Source organism: Argentina silus, assembly GCF_951799395.1.
Source record: "Argentina silus genome assembly, chromosome: 15".
Taxonomy (NCBI): domain Eukaryota; kingdom Metazoa; phylum Chordata; class Actinopteri; order Argentiniformes; family Argentinidae; genus Argentina; species Argentina silus.
The window spans coordinates 8,276,304-8,286,213 of record NC_139669.1 but is presented as its reverse complement, the minus strand read 5'-3'; the positions used below and the strand labels follow the sequence as shown (position 1 = coordinate 8,286,213).

General features: G+C 48.2%; 2 protein-coding genes across 2 annotated transcripts; both read left to right on the top strand.

Annotated features, from left to right (window-relative positions):
• Positions 1 to 602: 602 nt before the first annotated feature.
• asb5a (ankyrin repeat and SOCS box containing 5a) lies at positions 603 to 5,278 on the top strand (the record flags this gene model as incomplete). Its single annotated transcript, XM_083685538.1, has 7 exons — positions 603 to 804; positions 2,157 to 2,236; positions 2,738 to 2,845; positions 3,743 to 3,893; positions 4,240 to 4,374; positions 4,612 to 4,803; positions 5,151 to 5,278. The coding sequence occupies 7 exons, from the start codon at positions 603 to 605 to the stop codon at positions 5,276 to 5,278; spliced, it is 996 nt and encodes a 331-aa protein (XP_083541664.1).
• A 721-nt stretch (positions 5,279 to 5,999) lies between these two features.
• spata4 (spermatogenesis associated 4) lies at positions 6,000 to 9,345 on the top strand. Its single transcript, XM_083685605.1, has 6 exons — positions 6,000 to 6,326; positions 6,609 to 6,738; positions 7,192 to 7,310; positions 7,758 to 7,978; positions 8,333 to 8,446; positions 8,601 to 9,345. The coding sequence occupies exons 1-6, from the start codon at positions 6,223 to 6,225 to the stop codon at positions 8,693 to 8,695; spliced, it is 783 nt and encodes a 260-aa protein (XP_083541731.1). The 5' UTR covers positions 6,000 to 6,222; the 3' UTR covers positions 8,696 to 9,345.
• Positions 9,346 to 9,910: the final 565 nt, after the last annotated feature.

Here is a 9,910-nt window from a genome sequence, read left to right as displayed (position 1 = left end):
AGTTTAGGTTATGCTTAGGGTTAGGGATTAGTGTTATGATAAATGTTAAGGTTAGGGCTAGGCTAAGGGCTAAGGGTTAAGGTTGGGTTATGGTTTAGGTTAGGGTTGTCTCAAGGATCCCACTTACTTAGCATCTACCACATCAATAGTGATCAAGTCGAGGCAGAAACCGGAGGACGGGCTCATTGTAATGCAAGGAACGGAATCAGGAACGGTATTAAACACATGTCCTCCAATTTCTACCTCCACCAGCCTCCACTGACAGTAACCGAATGTCCAGTCACTACTAACTCCACTGAGTTCCCATCCCAGTCATAGAACTGACATTGTAATTGACTTGTAATGTGTGTAAAAAGGATGTTCTTAAGAAAAAGTTTTGACAACCCACTGTGACCCACACAGTGCAGCCTGCAGTCAGAGGTGGTCACTGCAGAGCCCCTGTTTTCACACAGGCACAGAGGCAGCTGCCCTATTTTAACAGCCCGCTCAGCGAGGACCAGCCAGGACAGACAGGCTTGGTGTGGAGAACTAGTCTGCTGCAGGTATCATATGACCCCCTCCCTTTAGTAGGAGCAGAGAGCTCTTTCCTAAAGCAGGGCGCAATGACTGAGCCAGCAGACAACACCAGTAAACCTGTTGCGGTCCAGTTGTCCAATGTTTACCTCAGCATCTTGGCTCTGTTCTGCTTCAAGCTCTTTGTCAAGATCTCCCTGAACCTGCTCACTTACCTCTATGTCATCAGAGGGAACCGCAAAGAGGCGGCCAGGATATCTGCAGAGTTCTATGATTTTGGTCAAGGACACAGTGAGTATTAGATCTGTGTCTGGTCCTGCTGTATGTTGTATGATGTTTTTGTATGTGTAGTGTTTGATGTGCCACGGCGAAGCCAAAGGCACATTTCCACATTGTGTGGACAATAAAATGGTTGTGTTCTATTCTGATGTTTTGGTCTATTGTCACATGGTTGTTGTCATGCATTCTTATGCTGCTGTTAGGCTTAGGGTTAGGGTTAGGGTTAGGGTTAGCCCTATCCCTAACCCTATCCCTTGAGCTGAAGGGAGTGGTGTGTTGATTATAGTCTGTACCCTTTTTGAGCACTACCTCCTAGATTGAGATAGTTAGGAGTTAAACACCTAGGGAGATGCAGTAGGGATAATCTATCATAACTAATACTATGTTTTGTGAAATTTCATCAGGAAGGAAGAACCTCCGTCCTCTTCAGCAATGTTGACATGCAGAGTTGTGTGTATTATTGTCTGCTGAGTATACACTGTTTACACCAGTCACTTCTTGCAAGATCATCACAGCAGTGTCACATTGACATGCTCACATCAGTTATACAGTACAGTATATAGGCTATAACACAGTTATACAGTACAGTATATAGGCTATATACACAGTTATTTCCAAGGTATTTACTATCAAGCTTGTAACCTCTGACTGTGTGTACTTTACAGTACAGTGTGCGGCATACAGAAACATACTGGCAAGACTTGTTTCATAGCTGGATGTATAAATAGAAGAACGACCCCCCCCCCCCCCCCTCTGCCCTAGTTTTCATTCCTGCTGCAGGCTGTGTTTGGGTTCTCCGTGACACACACCTAGTGTAGTCTCATGCATAGGAAGCAATCTGGCTGCTAAGAGCAACACAAAAATATACTGTGTGTATATATATATATATATATATATATATATATATATATATATATATATATATATATATATATATATATATATATATATATATAGAGAGAGAGAGAGAGAGAGAGAGAGAGAGAGACAGACAGACAGACAGACAGACAGACAGACAGACAGACAGACAGAGAGAGAGAACAAGAGGGGACAGAGGAAGAGAGACCAACGAGAGAGACAGACAGAGAGAGAGAGACAGACAGACAGACAGACAGACAAAGGAGGGACAGAGGAAGAGAGACCAACGAGAGAGAGAGAGACAGAGAGAGAAAAATGGATGGACAGAGCGATGATGGTGAAACTTTACTGTCCCACACCTGGGCAATTTGCTTATTTCCTAATAAAGAATACACAGATATGAAGAAGGACACACACAGTCAAGGTGTGGTGTGCCACTATAGGAGGAGGTATGTGACATATGAACGAACATGTATGTTTAACGTGTGCGTGTGTGTGTGCTGCAGGATCCTGGGCCGACCGCTCCCCCCTACATGACGCTGCTGGTCAGGGACGTCTCCTGGCGCTGAGGAACCTCATCTTAGAGGTGACCTCACTGCGTGTGTGTGTATGTGTGTGGGGGTGTGTGTGTGTGTGTGTGCGTGTGTGTGTGCGTGTGTGTGCGTGGTTGCGTCAGTGTGTGTGTGTGTGCGTTGGTGTGTGTGTGTGCGTGGGTGCATGTGTGTTCGTGGGTGCGTGTGTGGGTGCGTGGGTGCATGTGTGTTCGTGGGTGCGTGTGTGGGTGCGTGTGGGTGTGTGTGTGTGTGCGTGCGCGTGTGTGTGTGGTTGTGTGTGTGTGTGTTCCTGCGTGTGTGTGTTCCTGCGTGCTTTGGGGACACTGGCCAGGGGAGGCTGGTGGAGGCAGATACCTGGTTTGATACCATTCCTCATTCCATTCCATGCATTACAATGAGCCCATCCTCCGATTTCTACTTCCACCAGCCTCCCCTGATACAGGCCCAGATCTCTAACAAAGAGAGCATATCAACATCAACCTCACAGACCATCGTGTCGATGAAATGATGCTGTTGTGTGTTTGTCTCCGTAGGGCCACAATGTCAACGTCCTGACAATAGACCATGTGAGTCCCCTCCACGAGGCCTGTCTGGGGGACCATGTGACCTGTGTCAGGGCCCTGATTGAAGCAGGGGCCAACGTAAGACCCCCCCCCAACATCCTAATAAAACCAAACACATGGAGCGCTAACCAGATGACTAATCTACTGCATATTACAGTGGATTCACTTCAAAGGCCTGAGTTTTGGTTAGGATGTACAGTACCAGTCAAAAGTTTGGACACACCTTCTCATTCAATGGTTTTTCTTTATTTTTATTATTTTCTACATTGTAGATTAATATTGAAATCAAAACTATGAAGCAACACATATGGAATTATGTAGTAAAGAAAAAAGTGTTAAACAAACCAGAATATGTTTTATATTTTAGATTCTTCAAAGTAGCCACCTTTTGCTTTGATGACAGCTTTGCACACTCTTGGCAAGGTGTGTCCGAACTTTTCACTGGTACTGTATTTTGAATTAATCCGATACTGTAATTGATTATAGTAACACTAATGACAAAAATAATGTAAAGTATTTAGAACAGATACAATTTGAACATTGACATGTTGAATGAGTAAGAGTCAGATACATTGCACATCGCGCTTCAGCTTCAGTGTCTAGATGGGTATTATGACATGACATGACGTACTGCAGGGGAGGCTGGTGGAGGTAGAAATCAGGCTCATTGTAATGCATGGAATGGAATGAGGAATGTGTGTTTGATACCATTCCTCATTCCTTTCCGTGCATTACAATGAGCCTGACCTCCGATTTCTACCTCCACCAGCCTCCCCTGATGTACTGTATACATCTGTAACTGTACATGTATGTTGTATGTTTATGTATGCATGTATGTATGTTGTGTAACTGAACATGTATGTTGTGTGTACATGTATGTTGTGTGTACATGTATGTTGTGTAACATGTATGTTGTGTGTACATGTATGTTCTGTGTACATGTATGTGGTGTGACATGTATGTGGTGTGGTGCAGGTGAATGCCAACACCATAGACGGGGTGAGCCCTCTGTTCAACGCCTGCTCCGTGGGCAGCGTGGCGTGTGCTGAGGCGCTGCTCCAGCACGGCGCCAACCCCCAGGCGCCCGTCTTCCAGCCCTCGCCCCTCCACGAAGCCACCTGCAGAGGTACGCTGCCCAGGGGAGGCCGCCAGAGGAGGCCAGCAGGGGAGGCTGCCAGGGGAGGCCGGCGGAGGGAGTCCGCCAGGGGAGGCCGGTGGAATGTTTGAACAACTTTGAGCAAATGTGACATGTTGATTTGTCAGTGACAGTGTTCATCTGTACTACAGTAGAGCTACACCTGAAGCCTACTAGTCTACTGTACTAGTATACACCTGTAGTCTACTGTACTAGTATACACCTGTAGTCTACTGGACTAGTATACACCTGTAGTCTACTGGACTAGTATACTGTACACCTGTAGTCTACTGTACTAGTATACACCTGTAGTTTACTGTACTGTGTGTTCCTGCAGGCCACAGCAGGTGTGTGGAGGCCCTGGTGACCTGGGGGGCAGATGTGGACCAGGACATCCCTCACCTGGGCACCGCCCTCTACACAGCCTGTCTCTACCAGGAGCTGGAGTGTGCCAGGAGGCTTCTGAGGGAAGGTGAGGCTGGGGCCCGATACCAGGGATGGTACCACTGACACGGTGAGGCTGGTACCTAGAGAGTGTATCATGGCCACCTCAGCTCGGTGTGTGTGTGTGTGTGTGTGTGTGTGTGTGTGTGTGTGTGTGTGCGTGTGCGTGTGCGTGTGTGCGTGTGCGTGTGTGTCTCACCTCATAATGACACGTGGGCAGCCAGTAGCCCTATGACTAAACTGCTGTGTATTTCCCTCCATGCAGGAGCCAGCGTCCAGAAGGGCCGGTACCTGGAGTCTCCCCTCCATGCTGCGGCCCAGAGGGACAGCACGGCCATGGTGAGGCTGCTGCTGGACTATGGGGCGGACGTCAACATCAGGAACATGGAGCTCCAGAGGCCTGTGGAGGTCTGTCCCCCCGGCAGCCTGACAGAGGGCTTCCTGCTGCTGTATGAGGGTGAGATACACACACACGCACACACACACGCGCACGTACGCACACACACGCACATACTCACACGCACACGCACACACACACACACACACATGAATGCACGCACATACACACACACACACACACACACACACACACACACACACACACACACACACACATCATCGCTTTCAGTTTTACTGGCCAGCAAGCAAAAACAATCCCTCCCCTCCCCTCCCCTCCCCTCTCCTCTCCTCTCCTCTCCTCTCCTCACCTCTCCTCTCCTCTCCTCTCCTCCCCTCCCCTCCCTTCTCCTCTCCTCTCCTCCCCCTCCTCTCCTCTCCTCTCCTCTCCTCTCCTCCTTTCCGTAGCCACGCCCCGTTTGCTGAGTCAGCTGTGTCGCCAGACAGTTCGGGAGTGTTTGGCCCGCGACCGGCTCCACCTCTTCTCCCAGCTGCCCCTGCCCACCCGGCTCAGAGCCTACCTCCAGTACAGATGATGACGATGACGATGACGATGATGATGTTGATGATGATGATCATGATCGTCCACTCTTCCTCAATCTGAGGGCTCACCAATATGCCTGGGACTCAACAAACACCCTGGACACGTCTGAACTCTGGCACTTAAAACAATGAGACGCTTGCTTGCAGTGCAGTTGGCAAGATCAGCTGCTGAGGTTTGGGGTTGGAGCATGGACTAGAAACCCTGGTTTACAATGGATGCGATTGAGGGAAGAAAATATCACGCAGGTTTGGTAATGAATCTGTATGAAGTTTAGGGCCTATGTTAGTATCACAAGTGTGCATCTAAATTGTGGAACGGTAGTTTTTTATTAAATCAGTCAAATAATTTTGTGTTCAGCTTTATGTTGTGTAAATGCAGTCTGAATGCAGTCTGCAGTTTGCAATTTCATATGTTTATTATTGCTACATTATTGCCTCATTATTGCCTCAACCTGCGGTCAGTGAGGCCGCAGCATGTGATTTTTCTCCACTGGGTGGCACAGCAACGTGCCTTTTCTCCACTGGGTGGCAGCAACGTGCTTCTTCTCCACTGGGTGGCAGCAACGTGTTTTCTCTCCACTGGGTGGCAGCAACGTGTTTTCTCTCCACTGGGTGGCAGCAACGTGTTTTGTCCCGCCTCCTCTGGCCTCAGCTCCCCGGGACGGAGAAGAAACCGCGCTGTTGCCATGGAACTGTACAAACGTCAAGTGTGTCAAAATGGCTTAGCTCGCCGGCTAGCTGTTTGGCTAAAGAACATTTGCTTCGTAGCTTGCTCAACATCACCAGATTTTATTTCTCTAACGGTTGCAGCAGCTGGATAGGAAAAGTGATATCGGGATTTATTTCTAAGCCTCATAGTATTCAATTTGACACATCAAATATACCGGTATTTCAGCCAGCCAACCCATTGACAGTCCAGCTAACGAGCTATTTAACGATGGCATTTTATGCTCAGCCTCCCAGAAAGACAGGGCTTCCCAGAGAGGTTCTGAAGTGGCTGCAGAGCCTTGACTTGTCATTTTCTCCGAAGAATGTGCGCAGGTGAGTGTTTTGAATGTGCGCAGGTGAGTGTTTTGCAGACAACATCAAAGATCCTAAAGGATAGCTTTGGCCTCTGGCTTTGGAAAATGGCTTGTAACTAGGAAGTTGCCAACAGGTCTTCGTCAAAATAAATAAGTAAGTAATGACGAGCTATCCACAATTAAAAATGGGTTTAGTCATAATACCTGGTTCATAAGCTGTCTTAAGCCCTTGTTGTCCATGAAGCAGCTGAACTGCCTAGTATGGTTGAATTTTCAATGCAATTGAATCTTCCTCCTCCAGGGATTTTTCCAACGGCTACCTTGTGGCAGAGATGTTCTCCTGGTACTATCCTGAGGAATTCCCTATGCACTCCTATGACAACGGGACGTCCCTTCCCACTAAACAGGCCAACTGGGCCCAGATAGAGAGGGTAAGGCCGGGCAGAGACCCAGACGGAAACCTCAGTAGAGATGGGATGGTGGTGGTTGTGTAGCGGAGGTGGTTTGAGATCATGAGTAACCCTGCCTGACATTTCTAAGCCCAGATGTAGCCCCTTGTACAAGGAGAACATACTCTTGGTATAGTGTTTTACATTTGGGTCAGCCATGCAAAAAGACCCTGGTTCAAACCCCGCCGCTTACAGTTGCATTACTTTGTTTGCCTACCGTTGATCTCATACTCTGTGAGCCTACAGGTTGCTACAAAGCAACATACCGGTGTGTAGCTTATTTGCTATATCGTAGTCTATGATCAAAACACTTGTACCATAGCAAAGGCAAACACAGAGCATGTAGCCAGTGTGAAGAACTATCTGTCTCTATGATGCCTCCAGTGGTTTCCGGTTCTGTTGTTTGATTGACTAAAACATGTTCTCTTCCCCCAGTTTCTTCAGAAGCAGAACCTGCACCTGCTGAAGGAGGCCATGGAGGGCACCGTCCACTGCAAGCCTGGGGCCGCTGAGCTGCTGGTGCAGGAGATCTACACCGTCCTTACCAACAGGAGGTGAGACACTGGGAGACACTGAGAGCCTGGGATGACCAGAAGGACAAACAACGGGTGTGTCCCAATAGTCTGTCCTCTATTCCTCCCATCCTCCATCCTCGGATCCTCCATCCCTCCCAAAACACCTTGAAGGAGAAGGTTGTAGGTCCCTCCTCTTAGACGCCCCTAAATGACCTAACCTTTGACCTAACCTTTGTCTCCATCACATAAGAACAGGTGGACAGCTGTTGGCCGTGTCTCTCCCCAGGATCAGAGGGGGGGACATAGGAAACGTGTAGAGTGTGATAGCAAAGCAACGTTTTGTAAATGCCAACATTTACAGTCCATTGCAATGTACCATTAATCATTCACACTTGACATTATCCCTCCTGGGATGCACCTAACGACTGTCTCTATCACATGAGAACATGTTGCTAGTGCCTCTGGCCATGTCTTTTATCTCCCCAGGATCAGAGGGGTCCAGGACGGGGAGGTTGACTTCACGGACCGCGGCTACCAGGAGCAGCTGCCCATGGTGGCCCGGGCCACGGCCTCCAAAGCCATCAAGAACAACCTGCGCCTGACCGAGGTGATGGCCCAGCCCAACATCATCACCAACCAGAGGAAGGTGCAGGCCATCATCCACATGCACCTGGAGCAGAGGGCCGCAGAGAGGGCCCAGGACCCCAGTGAGTCCCCAGGGGTTTAGCTTAGGTAGACCAGTCATAGGTCAGGGTTCTTCCCAGGGTTTTTGAACAGCGGGGTGCTGGATCGTATTATCAAAACCCGACTCGTGTTTATTCAGGTCAAAATGCGCAAAACATACTACTGGCGGGTGACTGGTTGTCTGGTTTGTCGGTAGGGCCTGGCAGTGACTGGTTGTCTGGTTTGTCATTGGGGCCTGGCAGTGACTGGTTGTCTGGTTTGTCTGTAGGGCCTGGCTTTGACTGGTTGTCTGGTTTGTCGTTAGGGCCTGGCTTTGACTGGTTGTCTGGTTTGTCATTGGGGCCTGGCAGTGACTGGTTGTCTGGTTCTTCTTGCAGGGCGTTTCAACGTGAAGCCCACGCTGGGGGAGCTGGCCGTCAGACTGCCCCCGTCGTCCCGCCCCGGTGAGGAGCGCTCAGAGAGCAACGCCTCCGTGTGCAGCGGCACAGCAAGTAAGATCCACGGCCGCCCCCTCATCCCAGCATGTCTTCGTCCCAGCATGTCCTCGTCCCAGCATGTCTTCATCCCAGCATGTCCTCATCCCAGCATGTCCTCATCCCAGTATGTGTATAACTAGGCCTATTTACTGTTCTTCTCTCTCTCCAGAGTCGTGTCCGTCGTCCATCAGGAGCAAAGTCAGCGTCCATTTTAAGGAGATTGAGGTGCGGCAGACAGACAGACGCTCCCTGATTTCAAATTAAAAGCTGCGTGGGGACGTCCCGTTGAGAAATCTCACAACGTGTGTTTGTGTGTGTATTTCTGTGGTCCTCTGTGGCTCAGTTGGTAGAGCATGGCGCTAACAACGCTTAGGTTGTGGGTGCGATTCCTGTTGGGATCATATATACTGAAATGTATGCACTCACTGCAATGTAAGTCGCTTTGGATAAAAGCGTCAGCTAAATGGCATGTATATTATGATCTCAACCATGGCTGGTCTCAATATCCATCAGAGTGAAACAATTACATGATAGCAGTTATATAAATATCTTACAAAGTATTATTTTAGCAGTGGGTTCTTGGGGTTACAGTATTTTAGCAGTTATTGTATTTTATTATAATGTTAGTATTTTCTCTGCATGACCATGTGCAGACTCCACCAGCAGATGGCAGTGTTGTGCCTGATTTAAAATCATGGGCGTAGTAGCAGGTTGAGAATCGAGAAACGAGAATCGAAATCAGCTGTCGTTTTGATTAATGCATGCAATATATTACAGCTCCATGCTTTTGAAAATGATTTAATGATTTGATTCGAATGATTGGTTCACAGCAATGAATGAAAAATTAAATGAATGAGAAAATGAAAGAGCGTGTCTATCTTCCTGTCTGCCAGTTGACTCATCTTCACACACACACACACACACACTGTCGAGGGTTCTCACTCTGCCTTACTGCTAAACAACGTGCCGAGACCCTCCTCTGCATGCTAAGATAGAGACTAGCAATTGCCGTCATTCATTTCCATTTCCAACTTATATAAGAATCAACTGAAATGCAGTAGCTGTTGTGGTTTGAAAAAAAAACATTCATTTCTGTTCGTTTCTGCGATCGGCAGAATGCAGATATTGTGCGTCACAGGTTGGGTTAAGACTGTATGGTTGAAATGTTGTATTCTTCCCTTCACAGCAGCTCCTAATAAAACGGTGCCTAAACGGTGTGTTGACATCTGTCGGTGTCAGACAGAGTTGTTTGGTTGTTGCGTCTCACCTGTGATATGACAACGGTTCGTTGTTCCGTTCTGTTACCTTGACGACACATTGCCAGCCTTCGATCTTATCAGGGGAGGCTGGTGGAGGTAGAAATCGGAGGACAGGCTCATTGTAATGCATGGAATGGAATGAGGAATGGTAACACATGTTTTATTCCGTTCCATGCATTACAATGAGCCAATTTCTACCTCCACCAGCCTCCCCTGCATC